Source organism: Leptinotarsa decemlineata, unplaced genomic scaffold (assembly GCF_025532065.1).
Source record: "Leptinotarsa decemlineata unplaced genomic scaffold, Ldec_3_MD MMD2_tig00000026_RagTag_RagTag, whole genome shotgun sequence".
Taxonomy (NCBI): domain Eukaryota; kingdom Metazoa; phylum Arthropoda; class Insecta; order Coleoptera; family Chrysomelidae; genus Leptinotarsa; species Leptinotarsa decemlineata.
Genome location: NW_027412539.1, coordinates 4,879,036 through 4,905,666, shown reverse-complemented (window position 1 = coordinate 4,905,666; position 26,631 = coordinate 4,879,036). Strand labels below are relative to the sequence as shown.

The following is a 26,631-nucleotide window of genomic DNA, read 5'->3' as shown; positions in this document are numbered from 1 at the left end:
TGTATAAAATTTCACTAGTTCACAGCCAATTTACGACTGAAATGCCGAAGGCAGTTCTTTGTCAATATTTGGACCCTAAATGCGAAAATGATAGTAAAAATCTCCTAACACGTAATATTTTTGGGTTATGATTTTTTCACAAAAATTCAATAAATACGACATTCAAATTTGCTTTTCCCCTTTTCCTCCACTTGTCTAAACAGAATGCTGAACTATTATAGGGTCTAAATTACAACAATGGAATTTACTAGTCCCTAAAACCAAAGTCACAATATTTAGGAACCGTAGTCATAAGCTATCCTCGTTTTTTACTATTAAGTGTGTGTTTGTGTAAATCCAAATGATGCGATGTAAAACCCGGACGAAATGCGTTTATTCATAGATCCGTCTTGAACAAGTTTAAAAGCCGTTCTGCTCCATAATAGTAACAGAAGACCCTCTTGCACATGCAGTTGCCATAAAGGAAACACACTCATTCTATATACAATAAGTTATAATACGTATAGTGGCAAATATGTGGTGACCTAAAAGTCATAGGACTATTCCTAGGTCTTCAGGGTGGATTCACGAAGTTTTGCTGTTATCTTTGCCTTTAGAACAGTAGGGCAACACAGAGTAAAAGAATGGCCTCCGAGATATAAATATATTCCAGGTCAAGCTAACGTAAAGAATATACCTCTTGTTAATCCCAAAGACGTTTTGTTACCTCCATTACACATTAAACTGGGGTAAATAAAAAATTTTGTAAAAGCATTAGACAAAGAAGGTGATGCGTTCAAATATCTTAAACACGTTTTTCCAAAATTAAGTGATACAAAGCTCAAGGAAGGTGTATTTGTTGGACCACAAATTAGAAAATTACCAAGTGATCAACAGTTCGATCAGAAATTAAATAATACTGAATTAGCTGCGTGGAGTTCTTTCAAAAGAATTGTTTCGGAGTTTTTAGGAAACACGAAAATAAAAGTTACGATACACTTGTAGAAGAACTACTTGAAACTACTGCAGAATGGGATGTCGCATGTCATCAACCAACGAAATTATCTGCAATCTTATAGTTATTTATATTCAAATATCTCAGCCATGAGTCTTGTGCTTTTTTGTTGTTGCTCAATTTTTCGTCAATCTCCGTTGAGATCGATTAAAGTTTGTTTTTGATTCTATCAACGTCATCATGTAAAACTAAAGGAAGTAATTCATGGGCGTTTTTGATGCGCATGACCCATGAATCGAGGGGAAAATCTCTGAATCTGACATTGAATCTGGATTGAAACACACCCCATACTAGAAATACTATCGACCTTTTTTTGGATAATGGTTACCTTCCACAATCCAAAAAAAGGTCGATAAAAAACTGATTTTTTCCTCCACAAAAAATGACTTTCGTCGAATAGAAATACTAGTATTGATATCTTTCATGTATTCATCTTCTTTCAAGTTTTCCAGTATTCGTCTCGTGTTCGATAAACATTGGATTGCACTGTTCATGGAATAGATGTCAGCAATATTTTTCAACCCATTAAGCCCGAAAGGTTTTGACTGTAGAATGTATCGCTGGTCTAATTTTGTCGTAGCTGTTGATGATTTGTTAGCCACTGCTGTTTTCTTCCGAGTAATCACGGATGCGATGATTCTTCACATCATTGGACCTGCTTGAAACTGAATTGGGTAGATTTATTGTAGATTTGTCGAGTTTGTGAGACAATGATAATTCCAGAACTTGTTCAAATCCCACTGCATCTTCTGAGAAAATCGGAACATGGTCAATTTGCTCAATACATTATTACACTGATTCACACGTGTCATCAATTTCACCAAAATCGCTTGTGAGTATAGAGGCATACGTCCTCTTTCATGAAAAGAAGGGAACGAGTTCGCACGTTTGATATAGTATTTTGAAATGTTATTTTTGATCTGTTTATTTTGTAAAATAAATGTTGTTCGATTAAAAAAAAAGTAAAATGAACATAATACTAGTTGAGTTGAACAGTGACGTAAGCTAGACTCCGGCAGTATAAATAAAGACAATTTATAATCATTATTATAGTTGGAAATGCATGTATTCGAGTACAGCAACAAAAACAAAAGCATAGAAGCATTCGCTTGAGATACATTGGTATAAATAAGTATATTGTATAGATATACGATAATAGCAGGGGAGCCCACGATGCAAAATGTGGATTTACTCGAGCGTCATTGAGACATATTAGGTTGCAAAGCTTAGATGATAAGAAGAAAAAAATGTTATATAATATATACCTTTCCATCGGTGGGGAAAGCAGCTATAGATTTTTAAATATGTAAAAAAATACTGTTGCATGGACATACTCGAGCGCGTCAGATATTAAAAAATCTCTTTAAAATCTGTCAGATATTGATAGCATCAATGTCCTACGTATTTTCAATAATGTTGTTATGTTATTCTGATCGTTTGCATGATGTGGGTGGTTGTACGTAAGGGTTAAAAGTGAAAAGAAATGAAAATTCAATGGAGCGCGTCAGATTTTCTGAGGGGGTGTTAAGTGCAACAAAAAAAGCTCTCATCCAATAATCTGACGATTTCGATCTGACGCAAACTAGCGGCCATTATTATAATGTGCAAAAAAATTCGCCATTTTGAAATACTCAAGCGCGTAAGATTGAGATATATATGGTTCATCTTTATGTTTTAGACGTGCTGTCTCATAATCTGACGATTATCTAGAGGGATTCGCTTAATCTGACAAAAATATTATTTTTTTTGATGTTTTTTCAATTTATTGAACTTAATTAATTGAAAAGCTCAGGAAATAGCATGCAAATAAATACGTGTATATTTTTTAAGTAGAATACTTGTATTTATAAGAAAATAATTTTGAAAAAATGCTCCGAAAATTCAATTTTTTATAATCAATTGATGAAGAAGAGAGGAATGGAACTTTCTATGTTTTTCACCACTTTCATTTGTAGTAGTAACGTTAATTACAAATAAAAGTGGTAAAAAACATAGTAGTTCAATTTCTCTCTTCTCCATTATGATTTCCTACAACGTAGTAACGGCTACATCCATCAATTAATTGAATGAATAATCAGCATCTTCATCTTCATCACGAACGAGTCTCTGTGATCAGCTGTGATGGCGTCATGGCAACAGAATTTACAGTGGGGACGGAATGAGAGAGTAATAGATGGAGAAAAAGTGAATAGAAAATAGAGGAATAGAAACTCGGAGAGGGAAATATAGGTATCACACAGCTGCACGCATTAAACTTTATCGACGAATTTTCGTTATTTCGGCTTGCGGAGATCGTCAGATTATATATTTGTCGTTATCCTTGAATCATTCCCTTCAAAATGAAAAAAAAATAGCTACGCTTGAGAATGTCGAAATGACGTTATTTTTCACAACTTTGCTACTCTCCCCTTCCTTTACGTCACTCTCAAATTGTCAGATTACTGAAATATACACTGTTCAGCAGGTAATTAACTCACCCTACCTTAATCTGACGCGCTCGAGAATTTCTAATGATCAATTTCTTTTACTAATCTGATCCTTTTTCCTTCACGGGCGGCCTTATATATGGGGCTCATATTTGGTGGAGGTACTCAACCGGGTACAAGGTATCCCCCTGTATATCAACCTGCCGCGCTTTAGTAAATCCCCGCTTGAGCTCCCCTATTTTAAATAGTATTTCCGTAACTCATCCCATTCAGGTAATGATACATGCTTATATATCATCCTGATCAAACAATTCGTATCTAGATATATTACAACTAATATGATCTCAATTCAGATTCAATTATAACGTACTCTGCAGACAATTTCGTGAATGTTTACTTCGGAAGCCTGAATTATTTGTCAGTCAAATGGAATTGTCAGATACATTCCCAATATGTCATTTCAATGGTTTCTCTGTAGGTTATGAATTATTCAGTTTTATTGACTTGTTAGCAATCGTTAGAAAAACAGCAGTCCCGAATATGAATACTTCTGTAAGAGGAGATATATGAAGGAAGTATAACCAAGTTATTTATTTCACAGATATTCAACAGTTGATATTACATGTAAACGGAATTCATTGTCGAATAATTTAAAAACATTCTATTGAAAAAAATAAAATATTTTGAAAAAAGTAATTTTATTTGGAAAAATCCCAAGCAGATGCAATATTTTCGAGAGTGAAAGTATTTGTGTGATATTTTCTGTAATTTTTGAGAACTTTCAGCCTGAAATTCATTTGGAAAAACATTCTCATGAAGTTTATTAAACAAACACGCAGCTCTCCGAATGGAAGAGATCTTAAGTAGTGAAGTTTGAGGTATACTGAGTTGGACCTCAACACTTGAACACTTTCCGTGAAAATATCTGTGGAAGAGAAACAACCTTTCTTCGATGTTGCAAGTGATGTTCGCATTCCCAATCAGGTGGATGGCTTTTTCTGAATGGAATCCAGGAGTTTCAGGTTATGCTTAGAAATATAACACACACACTCACAATCGATGAAGTAACCGACAGCGATCACTTTGAAGCTTTAAAGAAACTTAAGTCAAAAAAATCTGCAGGAACTGATAAAATACCACCATATATTATTGAAGGATGTGTATGGCTAAATCAACCTCTTCTTTATATCTATAATTCATCAATAAAATCAAATACGTTTCCAGACTTATGAAAGGAAGTATTAGTGACATCTATCCTTAAGTCTGGCAGGGTTTCTGATATTGAAAACTATAGGCCAATAGGAGTGCTTTGTCCGCTTGCGAAACTGTTTGAACAGATCATCTATATAAAAGTGTTAAGGGGTTTTGGCGAAAACATTTGTGATGAACAGCACGGATTTGTTCCAAAAAAGTTGACGTCAACAAATCTACTAACATTCACCCATCATGTCCTCAACCATCTAGATAACAATTAACAGGTTGATGTTATTTGTACAGATTTTCAAAAAGCATTCGATAAAGTTAATCATGATGTAATACTGGAAAAGTTACATAGAAATGGCGCTGATACCCAAGAACTCAAATTGCTGGTATCATATTTGAATAACCAACACTTCAGAGTCAAATATGAAGGTAATTGTACAGGAAAATTTCGCGCAAACTCTGGAGTTCCTCAAGGTTCAAACTTGGGTCAAGATTGTGTCAAACTACAAGAGGACATCAATATTGTTAATCGATGGAGTGTGAAAAATTATATTCCGTTCTATATATCCAAATGTTCTGTCCTGTTTTGTACCCGAAAACTATACATATTACACTATACATATTACACTATACAATTACTTAATGAAAAAGAGACTTCCCAAAAGAACAACAATACTGATTCAATTCTTTGATGTACCATATGTATTAACAAATAACTGTTCACCTATCATTACAATGACCAAAATAACCAACAACTTCCTGTTAATGTCATATATCAACTTTGTTCTCCCTCCCAAACAAGTTTATAGTGGTGTAAAAAAATACTTTTCAAGTTTAGAATAACTATGTTTTTTCCTTTCATTTGACTTTATGTAGTAACTACTCGTAGATACAATGTAACTGTATTCACGTATAAATATTAGAATTCATTTATGATTTAGACTGTATTGACATTTTCATAAAAATAATTATTTTCATGTAATGAGGTTTTAACCTGCTTGAAAATAAATAAATAGATAAATAACCCATTCAGTTCATGTGGGATTTATTTTGAAAATATTTTTTTAGTTTCTATCGAGCATAGTGGGAATATACATATTGTCAAATTAGTAGAAAAACATGTTCACTGAAGAAAGTTGATTGACTGAATGAAATGAATTATTTTTTGTTTCCAGGTAGCTTGGTTGAAGGTGGACACTCAAACGATACTGACGATCCACAACCACGTCATCACTAAAAATAATCGCATTGGTGTTACCCACAGTGAACAGAACATCTGGCATCTCCATATTAGAGAGGTGCGTGAATCTGATCAAGGTTGGTACATGTGCCAGATCAACACCGATCCGATGAAGAGTCAAGTGGGATACCTCACCGTTGTGGGTAAGTAATAACCTGGTATAAGAATTAACTCTTAACTGCATGATTTTTTCCATTATCTCCGAAAAAATATATATGGTGACAAGATTTACATACGTCACTGAAAAAATAGTGAAAACACTTTTTCTGCAAACATTCACACGAAAATTTCCAAAAACAACAAGTTGCAGAAATACAACATCATGCATTAAACTGAAAAAGCGATGTTGTTAGAAAACAACATCATGTATTTGTTCAAAGAAATAAAATTTTCCATCTAGCAAAAATAAACTTTATTGATGGAAATTCTTAAAACAATTTTTCTTTTTGTGAAGCACAAAGCTACCCCACATTTTTCACATTCAGAGTATTTACAACGTATTTGTTTGTCGACCCAAGAAGGCCAATGTTGAAATCCGCCAGGCGAACTTCTTTTACAGGAAACACTTGTGCAAGTTCCTTCTTCTTCTTCATCTAAAGTTTCTCTTCCAGATCAACGGATTGTGGTCTACCACGTTTTGCTCCTGAAGCACTTTGTCCGATGACGCATAATGTTGTGGCTAAACGCGCTCGGAATTGTGCTTGTGTGAAACACTTATTTTCGGTGGTTTTTTGTGCATTTAGAGATGATAAAAATACCACTTCTTACTCTTGATCAGTATTTTGTGATGACCCAAATTACTGTCTAGTAGATCTACGCCACCCATATGCCGGTTATATTCCTTTATTATGAAAGGGCAGTTTATATCAATTTTTTGGTTTCGCTTTTTATCACAACGAGATACAGTTCCGGTCCGATTTTCTCCTGCAGAAGACGACAAAAGGGTCACCACTTCATTATTCTCCCAGATGACAGATGATATATCAATACCATCAGAGGTTCCTACAAATTCTTCTGTTGTTCCACGACTACTATTTTTTAGGTCCTTCTCTGTAGGTAATTTGCAATCGGGAATGCGGTTCCTTTTTACAGTTCCTAAACTATAAATTCCTCGTCTGGCAAGATGTACCAGAAGAGGAACAGATATTTAATAATTATCAAAATACACTCTGTAATTCATATTTGAATGAACCAACCTATATAGTCGAACAACCACATTCGATGAAGCCCCAAAATCAGGTTCTTTAGGTAATATTACATTTTCTTGGCCTGTGTACATTTCAAAAATATAAGCATAGCCTGACACCACACAGAGTACGAATAATTTGAATCCCCATTTGTGAGGTTTTTTGGCAAATACTGTTTTAGATAATGTTTTGCTTTACAGGATCATATTTGCTCATCGACCGATAAATATTGCTCAAGGGGCACCTCCTTGGAAAAACTTGTTTCAAGAGCTTCCAGCAATGGTCTTATTTTATGAATAGGGTCATGATTTGGATCTTCACGAGGTAAAGCAGTTTCATTGTTGAAATGTAAAACACTTCTGATTTTTTCATATCTGTTCACTGACATTGTGTTTTTTATTTTATCGAAAGCCAAATCATCTGACCAATAGGCTCGAGTGCTAGGAAAATGCACTAATGACATGAACAATGTAATTCCAATGTACCGTTTCATTTCATTTGCTGTGATATTTATCGGTTTACTGACATCTTTTTGAATCGCATAAAGATTCGTCTCATTTACTATTCTATGAATAAGATCTTTTGTGAATAGGTGAAAGAAAAATTCATATGGACTTTCCAGTTCCAAAACGTTCCATGGAATTTCAGCTGTTCTCCATTCAGGGCCAAACCTTTTTTCTTCCAAGCAATACCATCAGATTTTTTCTTCTTTGGGTTTTTCCGGCGTTCCCACTAGAAGTTTCGGGCTCACAGTTATGTGTCTCAACCTCTCCCTCATTTTCTGGACTATTTGGTCTGTTGTCATTGTCATCAGAATCTGAATCACTGTGATGATCAAAATTTCTGTTTGATAATTTATCTGGTTGAAAATCAGGGTCATCATTGCTATCATCGTCATCGAAATCTAAACCGTCTTCACTCTCAGACAAATTACCTTATATTTCTTCCAACTCTTTGTCGGACAAACTCTTCTTTTTTCTATAGTTGGCACTCATCTGAAAACGTGACTTGATAATTTGCATGATGTTGTAAAGAAACAACAAGTAAAAATGCAGTGATATGTCATTTGCAAAAAAGATTTTCAAGCTAATATCCCCTTAACAACAATTCACTTACCCTATATTTGTTCCACAATATTCTTATCAGTATATATTACTCGACTTCACGACGAAAATAAAGCGTCAATTCCATCGACCATAACCTTGTCAACGGAAAAATATTAACTGACTCCATAGTACTATGGGTGACATCTACCCGATCGCAATTGAAACTCTGCATTGGAATACTATTTTAGGTGTGTTGTTGCAATACAACAAAGCGATAAATGTCAAAAGCAGAGATATGACACCGAAAAGTTGGTGTGTTGTAATTCTACAACATGATACAGTGAAGGTTTAAAATATGCTCAATTGTTTGTTGGTGAATGAAGTCCCTTAATGAAAAAAATAGTCGGAAGGTAGCATAACGAAGAAGGTCCAAGTCTTTGAAAAATACCACAGCCTCATGACACCCATTGTTTTCTGTGCCTCACATTAACATCGAATATGTAGTTGTTCTGATTCGATCCCTGCTTTGTTAAAGTAATTCTCCGACTTGCTAGGTGGAACTAAAACCTCTGACGTGAAATGATTTCAACAAAAACATTTTATCCACGACACACGTTTTGCTAACCAAGTTAGCTTCATAAGGAGATGATGAGTTTCAATCATCTCCTGAAGATATTGATACTGCTCACTCCTAACTGGGGTATTCGATCAACGGGAAGGAAACTGTTTCTACTGCTGATAGAAACTGTTCATTCGACACTATTCCCAGTGCAGCACATCATTATTGAATTATCAAATGATGATAATAATAATTCAATAATTTATTGGAACTATTATTTTTCCATCCTCAGACTCATGCAAGCTAATAAGCCTGATATAGTTATTCTCGACCACCAGAGCAAGGCGATATTTGCGTGGAGTTCTCAGCTCCTGGCGAGATGAATATTCTCCAACAAGAAGAATATCAAGATTTTCTCTTCGAACTCCACAGACTCCATCCAGACCACTCTGTCAAGATGGTTGTTTTCATTATTGGGATTCTTGGTGGAATGATGCCCTCTCGAATCTCAAGATCATGCTGGATTGCCGCACGATTGGATCACTACGCTTGCTTAGGGCATATGCTTCTCGGACCTATTGATCACTTAACCCTCCGTGGTGGGGGGAGTGAGGGTTGGTTGTTAAAGCTGCCTCCCCCTTCCGAATTTATCGAGGCTTCGGTAGATGGTGGATAGGGCCCGACCTGCGGAATAAGAATTCTTTCGTGAGATGAAAATAGATAAAATAGTTTTATATACTCGTAACTAGAAAAATTTTTAAAAAAATACAACATAATTGGAAGTGAATTTAAAGAATTTGGAATCAACATCAAGTTCTTGAAGTAATCTCATATTTTTTTCCTGCCAGTGTATATTCATCCAGCTATAATGGTAATCAGATTGCTCGAGAAACATTTAGTCTAATCTACAAGTTCAACAACATGAAAAATAGAGATAAAGGTCCTAAACTATGAGCGAAAGCTCATTCGATTCGGAATCACCTTCAGGAAAATGTTTTTGAAGGATTTTGGTGCAGGTAAAAAGTTGCAATTGTTATTGACAAAATGAGATAAAAAAAAGGTATTTAGTTTTTCGTTAATAACTCAAAAAATATTATTATTTGAGCAATTTTAAAAAAAGCTCGTTGAAAAGGAGAAAATTTCCGATAAAACAGTTCCAACTCCCGAAACTCTATCTCCATTATTTATAATTTTAATTTGACGTTGGAAATAGGGTTCCGCGCGGCTGTTACGGCATGCGCGCACTTCGGCTAAAGAGAGTTCATCAAAAGAAATAATTTTTTTATAGCATAAAATGTCATTTTGAAAATTTGAAATAATATAGTATCTTCTTAACACTTGAATGAATCGAGCCCCTCAGAAAAAAAGTTTTATCGGCATTTTTCGAAAAGTTATTCAATTGTTAACAAACAAATTTTTTCTCAATCTCCGTTGGCATAAATGTCTGTTTTCACATTGGATAATGGCGGTTATCAACATAGGATATGAATTTATTACGTGATTTGTTTATTGAATTGTTTTGAACAAATAGAGAAATTCAATATTTTTGCATTTTTTTTGCTATTCTGTTGTCTAGAGATAATTATGATTTAAAAAAAATTGTTTTCTTAATTTCAATTTTTAATTGTTTCAAATCGATTTTTTCATATTTCGATTGTTTAAATAATTAGTTAAGAAATAATTTTGCGTTTGAAAATCATAATTTACACTTTTAAATAGTTTGGCAAAAAAAATGAAAATTTTATTCATTATTTAATTGTTTATTAGTTAAAAAATTTGTTATAAAAAAATATTGACCAACATTATATTTTTTTCTGAAGCAAAAAAGAAATATAAAAACAGGTATATATAAAAAAGTGCCATACATTTTTTATTTATCATAATATCATTTTTTAAGGCAGTTTTTTATACAATATAGCTGTTTTTATAATTTTTCTCTGCTTCAAAAAAAAATATAACGTTGGTCAATATTTGCTCATAACAAATTGTTAAACTAATAACAATTAAATAAAGAATGAATGTTTTTTGCGAAACTATTCAAAAGTGTGAATTATGATTTTCAAAAGCAAAATTGTTTCTCAACTGATTATTTAAATGATCGAAATATAAAAAAATCGATTTTGAACAATCAAAAATTAAGATCTAGAAAACATTTTTTAATCATAAGTATCTGCAGACAACAAAATAGCAAAAAAAAAATTTTTCAAAAATATTGAATTTCTCTATTTGTTTAAAACAATTTAATAAACAAATCACGTAAAAAATTCATATATTATGTTGATAACTGCCATCGTTTAATGTGAAAACAGACATAGCTATATATCAAATAAAAAAAAATTTCTATCAACAATTTTATTTCATTTTTCAATAGTTATAAAAAATCATAATTAACAAATTATTAGATTTTTATGAACATTTATCGCAGAATCGTATAAAGTATATATATATATATATATATATATATATATATATATATATATATATATATATGTCGATAGGGCTCCACGAAATTTGAAATTTATAGATCAATTATTTATACCTTTTGTCTCATTTTTTATGCCAACGGAGATTGGGAAAAATTTGTTAGTTAACAATTGAATAACTTTTTGAAAAATGGTGATAAAAATTTCTTCTACGGGACTCGATTCATTCAAGTGTTAAGAACATACTAGATTATTTTCAAAATATCATTCCATATTATAAAAAAATTATTCCTTCAGATAAACTCTCTTTAGCGGCAGCGCACGCATGCCGTAACAGCGGAACCCTATTTTCAACGTCAAATTAAAATTATAAATAATGGAGATAGAGTTTCGGAAGTCGGGACTTTTTTATCGAAAATTTTCTCCTCTTCAACGAGTTCTCTTCAAAATTGCTTAAATATTAATATTTTTTGAGCTATTAACGAAAAACTTAATACCATTTTTTTTAAATCTCATTTTGTTAATAACAATTGCAATTTTTTACCTGCACCAAAATCCTTCGAAAACATTTTTCTAGAGGTGATTCCGAATCGAATGAGCTATCTCTCATATTTTTAAGACCTTTATCTCTATTTTTCATATTTTTGAACTTGTTGATTAGACTAATTGTTTGTAGTCATGTATATTCGAGATGCTGTTGAAGGATCACTTGCGACCATATTTGGCAACCTATTCAACAAAACAAACTGCAAAACCAGAACATTTCTTCCCTTAGATATTTTTTATGATGTTCACTCTTTCAAGATAACGACGAACGATGTCATACATGCGACTCGTTTTCTTGTACTTACGATCTCTGAAAAGACCATTAAACGTCATCACGGACGTAATGATCACAATCACTGTGGTTAGATGTAGTTTTCCTTCGAATTGCATGAAATGTTCGTTTACGACCCGAATATCGCTCCGCAGACACGAATATTGTTTATGCCAGCAGCGCGGACGAGAAAATAACGATCCAACTGTTCATTATCTTGGTGCTTATATACGAATGTAAGTTATCCACGTGTCGGGAAATATTATTTTTTTTTATAATCCTCCAAGAGATTATGATAACCGTGAACTACACGGAAGGCTAAGGAAATTCAACAAAACTGTACTATACAGAGTGGGCCAAATTGGACACTTTTGAAGGGAAACTCCTGTTTTCAAACTAGATAGACGAAAACTGATGGCTGTGTCTGGAGGTCAAATCTAGCAGTCCAGTTCCCAGAGGATTTCACCTTACAAAAGGTGGGGTAGAAGATTTTATTTTTTCAATTCATTTCAATGGGTATACAGAGTAAAATATAAAAAATGTGACTGAATCAGGGCTTGGCATAACTTTTGGTAGCCGAAAAATCTCGACATTTTCAGACATTTTTCGGTTTTTTCGCAATATCTCAAAAAGGAGTGGATCTAGCGAAAAACAGCGACAATGTCCCACTGTACTCCTCCGACCTGGACACAGATGGTGAGGAAGAGGAAGATACATCCACCTCATCAACTATGGATGAGGTCTACGTGGACCCACCCATCATGGCATCTGTTCCTAAGGAACCAAGACCGTCGAAACGTCTAGGAAGGCAGGGAAGTGAAAGGTTAACTTCTCTTTTCATTGGTCAATTTTTCAATGATTCAATTGAAATTAAATACTTCACTTGTTTGATAAAAGTTTTTTCCATACACATGTTTTCTCACTCCCTTGTCTCCTTCATTCCTTCAGTTGGTGATTAATTTTGTAATGGGAAGGGGCTCACAGAAAGGTTCTAGATTATTCTACTTCATTTTCATAACAATAAAGTATATTTTGAATTTTCTGCTGAGACCATTTGTGGAAAGAAAACTCTTTTTATTTCATTCACCATAGTTTTGTTTCATAGTATTGACTTCAGGGTTCCGATATGCCTACTTATTCCTCATGAGTTATCAAATTGTGGGGTGGGGGGGGTTGGTGATGAGAGGGGGTCTGGAGAATCTCATCGTACCGAAATATAGTTCGAAAGTACAATACAACCGAAGAATGCATGGGTCGCAATAATACACACAAAAGAAGGCGCTATTTGGCTTTTTTACCATTTTGAGAAAAATTGTCCATCTTTGAGATGCTGTATCTCGCTCCCTATTGATCGTAAAAGGAAAAAAAAAATTTGTATAGAATTCAATGCTCTACAACTTTGTAAAGGGACTGTTTTTCGCTAGAATCACTCTTTTTCGAGATATTGCGAAAAAAACCGAAAAATGTCCGAAAATTTCGAGGTTTTTCGGCTACCAAAAGTTGTGCCGAGCCCAGATTTAGTCACATTTTTTGTATTTCACTCTTTATACCCACTGAAACGAAATAAAAAAATCTTCTATCCCACCTTTGTCTCTGAGATATGAAAGAGCCATTTTGAATGAATGGACAGATAATTCTACCCCTGAAAACATTTGCCCACACACTGAATTCAAATCTTCCTTGACTTCTTCTATGCTCCACAATAGAATGAGGATTTTGTTGTGCCCAAATATAGGAATTGTAGCAGTTGAAAATGCATGCACTGCTCATATAAATTACGTCTATCCAAATACAATTTAACGAAAAATGACGCATTCAGTTACAACTTTCCAGGAACCACTGGCAAAAAGCCATGCGGCCCTCAAAATCTTCTGGTCTGAGTTGATGAACTCTTCTGATCCTGTATGGCTTGAATTTGTGTTTTTCAAAATCCTCCTAACATCATGTCTCGGTAGGCCTGTTGATGTTTTCAAATTTCGCGTTGACGTTTTGGGATTATTTTCAATAGCTACTAGGTCGGTAGGTAGACCTCAAGTGAGTGGGTCTATTCGACCCTCCACCGCATCCCTCAAGGGTTTATTGTGGCTCACGCCTATTCACACTCGACCAAATAAACCCAGCTTCTTAACGATGCCGATTAGTTTGTATGGTGAGTGGTCTTTCAGGTCACATGGTGAGAGTACGGATCTGCCAAACTCGAAGAACCTGATTCGGTCCCCAGCGGGGCAGGCACAAAGTATATGCTCTGCTGTTTCATTATTTTCCAGACAGAGGCGACAGTCCAAGTCTCTGCATACAATGATGTTTCAGATCATCGGAACTATCTTTTATGAAATGAATACAACAAATGAATGTAACTTGAAATTATCTAAATATAAAAGGGTTTTTTCTGAAGAAAACATAAACGATTTCAAAAATAGTCTGAGCAATGAGAACTGGAATGAACTATATATTCAAAGTGATCTGAATATATCTTTTGACTTATTTTACCAATATTTTATCTATCACTTCAATTCTAATTTTCCTCTAATAAAACATCATATTAGTAAAAGTACAAAAAAATGGGTTAACCAAGAAGTGAAAAACTCTAGCTCACGGCTCAAAAACATGCATTATCTGAGTTCTATTAATCCTGAACTGAAATTGATATATCTTGAAGTTAAGAAAAGATATAAAGTATTGATTGAACAAACAAAGAAGAACTATTATCAAAATAAAATAAATAATAGTGAAAATGTATGTTAAACTACTTGGAACGTGGTCTCTGAACTCACAAATAAAAATAAAGTTAGACAAAATTCAGAAATCAAAGTTAATAACGATTGTGTAACGGATCCATACGTGATTGCTGATAAGTTTAATAATTATTTCAAAACTGTTCCTCAAGAAATTTCAAATGGTTCACCACATTTTACTAAGCAAACAAATAAAGACGTAGACGTGAAAAATTTTACCAAACCTAAGTTTCTGTTGTGCCCGTACACTGAAGAGGAATTATTTTATTTACTAATAAGTAAGCTGAAAAATAAACAATCCTCAGGCTCCGAGAGAGTTCCCAGTTTTCTCCTAAAAAGAATTTTAGAATATATCATAAAACCAATTACCTTCTTGGTCGATCTCTCATTTTGCTCAAGAACATTTCCTGACAGTTTGAAGGTTGCTAAAGTTACACCTCTCTATAAAAACAAAGACAGTAATGAAATGTCTAATTACCGACCAATTACAGTTCCTATGCCCCTGTCAAAAATCTTTGAATATGCCTTTTTGAATAGATTGAGTGCTTTCTTGAAAGTAAATAATATACTGGATCAGAATCAACATGGATTTATAAACCACAAATTAACAATTACGGCCATACATTCATTTTATCACGATATTGTGAAATATATTGAGGCAGGCGAGTGCCCTGTTGGAGTGTTTTGCGATCTGAGCAGGGCATTCGACTGCGTTGAACATTCATCCTTATTAGCAAAGTTACCCAAATACGGTATATGCGAAGGACCTTTAAATTGGATAGAAACTTTCTTGAAAAACAGGAAGCAATATGTCAGTATTTTCTATCGTGACCATTCAGTAGAGCATCATATTAATTCTAATCAAGTAGAAGTCGAACATGGGGTTCCACAAGGGTCCATGTTGGTACCTGTACTCTTTATATTATATCTGAATGAAATTGGGTGTGTCTCTGCAGACGAGATGTCCGTTTATGCCGATGACACTCCATTTTTGATATCTGAAAAATTAGATGATGCTCTTGAATTCAAATGTAATAGTATTTTGAATAATGCTAGCAGATGGTTCAGTTAGAACTTTTTGTATTTGTATTCAGGGCAGCTGTATCAAGCAAGATGAGACAGTTAAATTCCTAGAAATGTATCTTGATAAAACCCTGAGTTTCGGAAATCACTGCATATATGTTTCTAATAAGTTGAATACACTGGTGTACATGCTTAAGAACCTACGTACTGTTCTAGATGAGCAACACCTTATTTCTGTTCATTATGCACAAATAGAGACACGCCTACGATATGGAATAATTTTCTGGGGCTGGTCCGCATATGCTTTCAAAGTTTTCTTGGTACAAAAAAGAATTGCAATTGCAAAAGTATCTAGTACCTATTCATGCGTGGATTTGTTCAAAAAATTTAGGTTATTAACTCTACCAAGTTTGTTTATCTTTAAATTTTGCGTTTATGTTTATTCAAATAAATTCTCTTTTGAACTTGTTAAAAACAAACACACATATATATATATATATATATATATATATATATATATATATATATATATATATATATATATATATATATATATACCATATAATATATATAAATTAGGATGTAATTCTCCCAATATCGTAGGGCCACAGCTCTTCAATAAGTTACCGAAATATATTACCGAATCCCCTACCTTGAATGTTTTTAAAAATAAATTGAAAAATATGCTCTCAAAGAAGTGTATTTATTCTGTGTATTACTTTTTGTCCGGAACTGACAGATGAAAATAATTTATATTCATCCATTTCTTAATGTTTTTATTAGGTTAAATAATTTCTGTTTATCTGACGAATCCCATACAACGTATATTGTCGAGTGGAAAATAAAATATTATTATGATTCAAATAGCTACTAAAACGAATATTTCTTCCAACTCCTCATCCCTATTCGATTCATATAATTAGGGTAATTTCTTTTCAAATTGATCACCATCAATTAGGTTTTGTGGCAATTTTTCCAAAATGTCTCTATAAGGTTCTTTTCCCTCTGGATACCTCTCGTGATATTGCTTGCTGCTTCTGCATTTTCCTCGATTTGCATTTTTCATAATTCTCATACTTCATTACGAATGTGTTTGAAAATTGAACAAAAACCACTTATTAAAGAGCGTCTTTACTGCTTAAATAAAAATTTGACAGTTGTTTTATCGTTGCGTCGTCCAAAGCGTATTTGATCAAAGTGTGCATTTCAAAGTCTACTTGCAAAAACCTAAAAGCTATGTATCTCAAAGAAACATCAAGCGTGCTACATTTTTGGAAAGGCAAATTAAAGCTCTATTGAATTATGCAGAAAGTGACTCTTCAAAATAATAGTTTTTCGTCAATAACTATTGATATCTCATTTGAAAAAATAAGTGTTTTACACCATTGAATTCTACGTAAAAAGTTACTTCGAAGATGTACTCATAGAAAAGAAAAAAATTTTATAGGAAAAATGTTACAGCAAATTTTCAACAAACATGCTGTAACTCTAAAACGATGATAGATATCGATATGCGGTTTTCACCATAAAGTTTTTCATAACATTTGATCTCGAAATAGAGTCATCAGTTTTCATTTATCTAGTTTGAAAACAGGGGTTTCCCTTTGAAAAACGGTCCAATTTGGTCCACTCTGTACATTCGAATTTCAGTATTATTTTTCAATGTGGAACTTTTCACCTACTGAAAATGAAATTACATGTCAGCCTCACCAATGAAACTGTCAGCATAAATATTGTATGTATCTACAGACCTTATGATGTATCCCATGAACCCAATGTCCAATTGATCAATTACTTAAATCAACTATCGACCCTTGATAACCTCATCATTGCTGGTGACTTCAACTACCCCAATATCACTTGGCCCATTAATAGTATACCTGACACAAATAGCGCCACTAGTAATTTCATGCATTTAGTTCCCGATTCAAACCTTTGACAACTCATCACTGAACCAACTAGATTCCGAATCAATGAAATGAATGGAAAGATCATCACAGATCATGAAATCCTACCAATTATTGGATTATCGGACCGTGCAGTAATCTACGCAACTGTTCAGCTCAACATTTACATGCCAAACAAGTACGAAACCGAAGTTTTCAAAATAATCGACTTTGATCAGTTATCCGAGGAACTTTCTACCATCTATTGAACACAACTGTTTAACGCATGTGATGACGTTGATATTCTCTGGGAAAAATTCTTCTCGACCGTAACTGCCTCTGCTGACAAGAACTCCCGCAACTAAATATGCCGGAAAAATCCTCTCAAACCATGGAGCAATGCCTAAATAATGTCACTCATACATCACAAAAAAGATACAAACGATCAAAAGCCACAGAAGATTACCTAGCTCATCGAAATTCCTCAAAACACTTGGTAACAACAATACGATGTTCACGTCGTGAGTTCGAAGAATCCATTGCAGACTCTGAAAACAATGAAAAACTGTACAAGTTCATACGATCTAACCTGAACACCAAAGTAAGCATTCCGCTCCCATGAAAACCTGACGGTTCCTTGTGTTCTACAGACATCGAATCGGCAGAGATTTTGGTCGATTCTTTCACAAGCTCCTTCACGGTTGAACCTCGAGATGACCAATTATCAGAAATTATAGCATAACGACTACGTGATAATTTCACCAATGTGACGTTTATTTCGGAAGAAATCAAAAATAATTTATCGAACATTAAATCGAATTCATCCCCTGGTTTGGATGGAATGAGCCCCTTTTTTCTCAAAAAGTTTGCCAAAACTCTCTGCTCTCCGTTGTCAATAATCATGTAAACAATTGGGCTTGGAAGAAGGCATCTGTCACCGCTATTTTCAAAAAATGCGATAAACTCAATTCAATTAACTACAGCCCCATCAGTCTTTTATCCGTACCTTTCAAAGTAATGTAATCCATCATCGTAGGAACTATGTCAGAATTGTTAACAAAAAACACAATCATACCACCAGAAGAACATGGTTTCGTCAAAGGTAGATCAACCACCAGCAATCTACTACAGTGCATGAACGATTGGACGACAGCTTACGATAGGAAAATATCGACAGATATCGTTTATCTTGACTTTGCCAAGGCTTTCGACAGGGTCCCAGTGAGGAGGCTAATGCACAAACTTGACACATACGGTTTTCGAGGCCAACTAAACCTATGGATTGAAAATTACATGACAGATAGAACTCTCAAGGTCAAAGTGAGTCACTCTTTTTCTTCGCACAAACAAGTCACAAGTGGAGTACCCCAGGGATCTTTTCTTGGCCCGCTCATCTTCGTTGTTTATGCAAGTGATCTTGCTCTTCACATGAAGTCCAGCAAGTCGTTTTATGTCGATGATACTAAACTGTATGGAAATGCCTTAGTCGATCATCATTTCCTTCAAGAAGACCTCAACTTATTCATTGGTGCGAAGATTGGCTTCTACCTCTTAACGTCGACAAATGCGTCGTACTTCATCAAGGAAAGAACAATCCAGTCCATACGTACACAATAAGCGGTCAATCGTTACGTAAAGTGTCCTCACATGTAGACTTGATAGTGACTATTAATACTCACTTAACTTGGTCCGAACATATGATATCCACATGCAAACACACTGATTCACCTCATCCGCAAAACATTCCTCCAGCTACCATATTTAAGTTCCATAAAACTCTACAAAACCTACGTTCGTCCAATCATGAAGTATGCAGGTTCAGTGTGGTGTCCCGTTCTGGTGCTCGATAGGAACTTGTTGGAAAATGTACAGCGTTGAGCCACACGTATGACTTTTGGTGTAGTGCTTCCAACCTATCCTGAAAGACTGAGGATGGCACAACTGCTAGCTTCTGACCAACGTCGACTCCGTGGGGACCTCATCATATCTTCTCGTATAGCTAAGTATAAGTATGCTAATCAGAAAGAACTTTTTGTTTTCAACAATGATTCGCGGTTACGTGGTCACACACTCAAATTAAAAAAGGAAAAATTCGCAACGAGGCTGGTACTATATTTTTTTGGGAATCGTATTTTCGAAACATGGAATAACTTACCCAACGATGTTATGAATTCCAACTCAGTGAACAGTTTTAAAAACAAAATAGATATTTGCTTATTTGCTTAATCGCCTCTATGCATAAATTAAATATTTTTCTTTTCTTTTTGCATGCATTGTATTAACTTGTTCATATCCTCCGTTTTTAGGCTTACATAGGACTTTGTCCTCAGCCTTTATTTATATGTAATAATAATAATAATAAAAGTCGAATCATATTATCCTGAATTTGCCCTACTATAGAATAAATCGTTAATTTCGAAACAGAGTGCCTAAAAAAGCAGTAGATAACCAAAAGAATTTGGTACATAAGTGCTTCTCAAGTCTCAAATGTGCACCAAGTAAGGATTTTCGAATATTTCTACTGCCCCCCCCGGGGTTGAAAAGTGTGCGTTCACATATAAAAATTACCTTTTCATGACTCTTTCTTCGTACCGCTATATTTTTGAGACTGAACTTCTGTATGTGGATTCGTTTCATATTGTAGATGTTGAATCAAAAAATATTTATTTCTGACCGGGATATTATAAGCTTATATCGTCATAGTTACGCTATCAATAAAGAGGGTCATAACTCCCTTGGGACATTATAGATTTTATAATTCCCTCTACCTTTCGCAAGTAAAAATAAATAGAAATGAAAACTGAACCATATTTTATTTATTCAGGTCATTACAAATAATAAATGTACAATTTTGAAATGTTCCCTGAAAATTACTTCCGCCACTGGAAACAATTTCTTCTTTTGTATAGCTGGAGCTTCTGTTCACTACAGTCGAGGTACCTGCCTCTTCTGATGACAAAGTAGACAACATACGCGCCGTTTTATTTCTCAATTCGAAGCTATCCTCCAAATACCCCTCCGCCACCGTGGAACTTTTCCAACCTCCGTGTCTTTTTAAGCTAGTCATAGTTGCTCCTGCATTGGCTAGAGCAGTAGCAGAAGTGCGACGAAGGCAATGTCCCGTATAGGAAGATGAGTTTGGCAATCCTAAATACATTGCGATTTTGCTGGGGATTTTCCCAAACATGTTTTTTCCAATTGGCTGAGATGTACATTTATTTTGTCGGAAGCTCAAAAAAAATCGTTCAATACCTTTAGGACGCAAAGACATATAAAGTCTTAATAAAGGCAAAGCGGAGAACTCTTTTTCATCCACAACAGTAAATTTCTTCGATACACCAGTTTTACTTTCCGGTACGTTCACTACCATAACGGAATCCCGGTCCTCTATATCCGATATCTTCATATTCAAAAGTTCCTGACTTCTGCATTCTCCAAAATAACCCATAATCAAAACAACCTATAACAAAAAAAACAAAATAAATACACACAAAAAGGAAAATAAGAAAAAAATTACCTTATGCAATAAATGAATATCATTAGGAGCGTCCTTCAGGAATCTGATAACATCTTTAGGAGATAAAACAGCAGACTTTTTCGGCTTATAACTCTTACTCTTCCGTTTCAAAAAAGCCTGTAGTTCATTGAACTTGGTGATATCTCGTTTCTCATGTATAGTCACCATCGATTTTAGCATTGACCATTTAATCCATAAAGAATTCGGACTATACGTTTCTGACTGAAACGAATAAACACAATTACTACCAAATCTACCGAAAAACATAGAAAATTCCTTACCAGTTCTTGAAAATATGCCAGAAATACAATTTCAGTGACATCTTTTGGCATAACATTTTTCCGTGTCAGCCAGTCCAGATATATCTTGTATTCTTTTTGGTATACGGCTTCACTTTTCGATGGAATTAATGATTCTCTTGCTTGTTCAGCTTTTTTCAAAATATCCTCCATTATATTTGGGGTAGAAAACACGTTTTCACCGCAAACACAGCTTGATAACAAAGTTCTGTTTATAAACAAGTAACATAGCAACAACCTAGCAACAAGAAAACTCTACTATAATCAACGGTACCTGATTCAAATATACCGGGAAGGTAATGAATTGGTACATTTTTCCGTTTCAAAAATGAACAAAATTTTATTGAAATCGGTCAGAAATAAAATTATCTATGTACCACGGGAATTAATGAGCCTTAATAACCTCAGGCAATTGCTGTCCTTCGGGCCAGAGGCCCTCGGGACGCAAACTTTGCCATCGGTAATTAAGGCCCTCCTAATTCCCTTGATACATAAATAACTATTTTTCGATATTTCAACTGAGGCGCCCTCCTGGGGACAAAAGGAGGTCCTTCACATATGAAAATAACCTTTCATCACTGTTTCTCAGTACCGCTATATTTTCGGAGGCTGTAATTTTGTATGTAGGTTCGTTTTATATGGTGGATGTGCACTGAGAAAGCACTTTCAAATACAATAGAATTCATATATAACGACTCCGCTTATAACGACTATCCGTTTACAGCGACGATAATGTTTACTCAAGTCTATTTTCGTATTTAGTTATTGAGAAAATATATCGTTTAGTGTGACTCCGGTTTAAGCGACCAACCGTTTATAGCGACCGTTTTTCATGATAATACATCCAGTTAAAACGTCGCGCAATGTTTTGTTTACACAATCACACAACTAAATAAAATTTGGAATAAAATCAAAATTATCCTCTCAGGACCATGTTGAGATTCGAGAATCAATTGATGCTGAATAACGAAATAGTAGGTGATAGAAATATAGTTGCTGATGTTTTCGTTCTGAATTTCTCAACCGTTACAAATGATCGATACATATTTTATGTGTATTGTGACTGACATTTTTTATTTTACTACCATACAGTCAATTGATATTTGTGGAATAATATATAAATATTACTGGAATTTTATCCCAACACCAAACCATTATTTTTAACACTTCGGCACGTGTTTCAATCACCAAGAGATCATTCTCAAGAAGAAGATTAAACTAAATCTACATACAATGTAGTTATTGAGCGATTTTCAGCCAAATTTTCTCTACCTGTTCGAATTGAACCAAAGAGCTGCCGAAACAACCCTAAAATGAAAAACAGAGATTGCATCTTTTGATGCAACCAACTGATATGCAGCCTTTTCCGTTTCAATAAATGTTCACACTTACTCATCGTATAATTCCGGGAATAAAGGCCTATTATTATTATTATTGGCAATGATAGTGTTAATGTACGTAATGTTCGAAGTTGGTTTGCGAAATTTCGTTCCAGAGATTTGAGCCCCGAAGATGAGCCCCGCAGCAGTAGTCCAGGACGAGGATTAGATGACCCTGGTGGAGACGATCCCATCACGAACGGTGCGTGGGATGGCGGAAGAACTGGGCTCCTATGCGATTTTTAATGGTTTTAAATATATAAGATTGTTCGAAAACTGGGTGCCCAATGATTTGAACGATGAGCACGTTTTGAGGTCTGTTCTTTTTTGCTTTTACGCAACCAAAACGTTCATTTTTGGATCGGATCGTTACGTGTGATGAAAAGTGGATAATCTACGACACCATGAGTTGTGCAGGACATTCATTGGACAAGAAATAAGTTCCTGCAAACGGGCCAATCGCTCACAACAGAGTCCTATTGTGAGAAAAACGACAAAATTAACCAAAAATGGCGTCGTCAGCAGCCAGTACTGGTCAACAGAAGAGGTCTGATCCTGCTCCGTGACAACGCCCGTCCGCACGTTCCACAAATCACTGTCCGAAAATTAAACGAATTGAGGATCTAAGTTCTGCTTCACATACCTAGGCCTCTCGCCAACCGACTACCACCATTCCAAGCCCTTCGATAACTTTCTCATCGGTAGAACCTTCGCCAATCAGGACAGGAAAAAACGATCTTCGTCGACCATATTGAATCCCGAAGATGAAATCAATCGACTTGTGTTACATTAACAAAAGTGCACTGATTCAAATGGCGCTCATTTCAATCAAATTGAATGAGTATTCACTGAGATATCACAGTTTACTATAGAATCATTAAAGGGAACAAAACTCTCGAAACAAACTATAGCCAAAATTAAAGTTAGAGACTGACAATCATCAAACAAATCTTGCAGGATATTATGGGCTGGTTTCAATTTATAATTGATACATTATTTTTCTCACCTTCCACGAGCGATGTAAAAGTAGTGTGTGCAGTGGTCTTCTCATAGAGTCATCTGTCACAAATACAAACTCTTCTTGTGAGAGTTTTTTGTGAATGAACATTTTTCTTTCAATTCAATTTAAATTTTTTTCTGGCTTGGTTTTTTTTTATTATATGCTCAAATTCCACTAGTTCAGACTTCCATTTTCTACTATATAAAATGATTAGAAATCCCCGAAACAACTAAAAAAAAAAGAATTAAAAATGAATAGCTGAAAATAACAATTATATTACGCAAAATAAACCTGAAATGAAATAATAGTGAAATAAAATACAAGTAAAATAGAATAATTGAACAAAAATTAATAAAAATACAGGAATGAAAAAAGAAAAGAAATCTTTCTTCCTTTTTATTTCTTTTTTCTTTCTTTTTTCATTTCTCTATTTTTATTTATTTTTGTTCAATTGTTCTATTTTACCTGTATTTTATTTCACTATTATTACATTTCAGGTTTATTTTGCTTAATATAATTGTTATTTTCAGCTATTCATTTTTAATTCTTCTTTTTTAGTTGTTTCAGGGATTTCAAATCATTTTATATCGAAGACAATGGAAGTCCGAACTAGTGAAATTCATCATGAAACATTGTCAATCACCTTCAAACAAACATGCTCAAATTCCTTAGGAATGAGATTATTTTAAAATTATCAAGTATCAATTATCAATTCTCATTGTTCTTATTGCTAATCAGCTCTCACCTCCTACGACGGACAACCCTCAAAAGTCGAAACTTATGCGAACTAACAATCGACGAGGTCTCGCTTTTCAACGTGCGATTCCTAGCATTTTCGTATATTACTTTACTGCTGTTATGCTGAAGTTGTATGTTTGAATATATTGTTATGTTGGTAAATATAGGTTTTTTCCGTTAACAAGTTATCGCATCCCCACGAACGACAACCCTCCGAAGTCGAAACTTGTTCGAGCTGAGGATTAACGAGATCTTACCTTTTAACGTGTGATTCCTAACACGGGTTGGACGATAGTGAGTGAAAGCACTCACGTCGAACCGCGCGGCTTCCGACCATGTATATTTCACCACAGCTGCAATAAGCTCTAAAAAGATGGTTTAGTGTACGTGTTTGAGAAATGATAGACGGGGGAAGTGGTTAGGTTAGGTTTAAGTGAGTGGATTTATTCGACCCTCCACCGCAACCTGCAAGAGTTTATTCTGGCTCACACCTATTCACACTCGACCAAATGAACACACCTTCTTAACGAAGCCAATTAGTTTGTGTGGTGATTGATCTTTCAGGTCAGTTAGTAAGAGTACGGCTCTGCTGAACTGTAAAAATCTGAATATGTGCGGGGCAGGCACAAAGTATATGCTCTGCTGTTTCATCATTTTCCAAACAGGGGCGGTCGGTCGGTAGCCACGCGGTTCGACGTGGGTATTTTGTTCACTCACTCGCATTGACTGCCGTGTTGGTCGGTGATCCAAGCCCTAGTCCGAACGATTTATTTTCACTTGCTATCGTCCAACCCGTGTTATGAATCACACGTTAAAAGGTAAGACCTCGTTAATCCTTAGCTAGACTTCCGAGGGTTATCGTTCGTAGGGGTGCGACAGCTGGTTAACGGAAAAACAGATTTTAAATAGACTTTTTTAAAGACACTGTCTCTCGACAGTCCGAGTCTCTGCATATGATGATTCAAATGACAGTGACCTGTAAGAAGGCCTGTTAGACATCGTAGCTCATTCCTACTGTAGTCCAACAACTGTTTGGTATCAAGCTTCGAAAGGTGAATAAACGCCTTGGAGTCAGCCAGTCCTGGAAGATTCTGCCAGAAGTCCATAAATCTTCTTGCTATTCAGGTGTTCAGTGTGTGTTAGGCAAAGCCTGAAGCGATGCCAAAGACAGGTTCTGTTCTGATATAGCTGCTTGCTCCTTTGCAAGGGAGTGGAAACCGAAGTTACTTTCAATGAATATTTGTGTTTGAAAGATTGAATAAAAATTTTCAGCGTAGTTTCTGTATAGCTCCTGTATATCATTTCAGCTTGATTAACAAAACATTTCCACAGGATTTCTTCAATTTAATTGAGATCTTGTTTTAGCAGTTTTGCTTTGTGTTTGAATAACGTTTGAGTTTAATCAACGACATCTAATTGCCTCCTGCTATTAAAACTAGAGAATACAAATTAACATATAATTTATTCACTCAGCTAACAGTGGGTTCGTATTTGAAGTAATTGTTACTACTTCAAGAGCATCAACTACGTTTATGGAAATAATAGAGTAACCAACAAGCGCAAGTAATTTAGAAAATAGTACGTTTCTGAAATGCTATTTCACTCGGATGATATGTTTCAATTTCTTGAGGTAATTGATGTTGCCACGAATTTCTATTCGAATCAAATATTGAAACCAGAACATAATTGTGATTCTCGTAATCACTTCTCCATCAAGTATTCATAAAAAATATTTCGCAAATTTAATTTTCCTGTATTATTAGTGAATATAGATTTCATGTTAAAGTTTCGAATTCCCTATATCGAAAAAAAATGAGTGAAATAGTAAAATATTTTGAAAAAAAAATTAAATATCAATAGCTACCATAGATTTCCAATCTGTTAATTTTTTTGTAGGAAACAGTCTGATACTCATTTGTTATATTGCCATTCACAATGATTGAGAATAGGGAGAGTTACCTGTTGGATATATATCGTACAAAAATAGTATTATTTTCTAGAAAACAAATATGTTTCAGTAATATACATATGAATGCTAGTACCATAAACAAAACATGATTTTAATCCATGGTGTACAATATTACAGTTACAAATTATGAGGCAGACTGTAGGTCATCAATATAAGGCAATGCCATTAGTGGAGCACGTGGGGTGAGGGG

General features: G+C 34.7%; 2 protein-coding genes across 4 annotated transcripts in view; one reads left to right on the top strand and one right to left on the bottom strand.

Annotated features, from left to right (window-relative positions):
- Nucleotides 1-26,631, top strand: part of LOC111507021 (neurotrimin) — a 404,616-nt gene that overhangs the window by 244,922 nt on the left and 133,063 nt on the right. For all 3 annotated transcript variants that reach the window (XM_074171642.1, XM_074171641.1, XM_074171640.1), the window contains exon 3: nt 5,799-6,006. In XM_074171642.1, the coding sequence (XP_074027743.1) occupies nt 5,799-6,006 (208 nt within the window). The remainder of the gene's footprint in view (nt 1-5,798; nt 6,007-26,631) is intronic.
- Nucleotides 19,322-22,200, bottom strand: LOC141480905 (uncharacterized). The gene is made up of 3 exons (XM_074171643.1): nt 21,338-22,200; nt 21,057-21,278; nt 19,322-20,999 (listed from the first exon to the last, which is right to left on the bottom strand). Exons 1-3 carry the CDS (start codon nt 21,506-21,508, stop codon nt 20,352-20,354), a joined length of 1,041 nt encoding a protein of 346 aa, XP_074027744.1. The 5' UTR covers nt 21,509-22,200; the 3' UTR covers nt 19,322-20,351.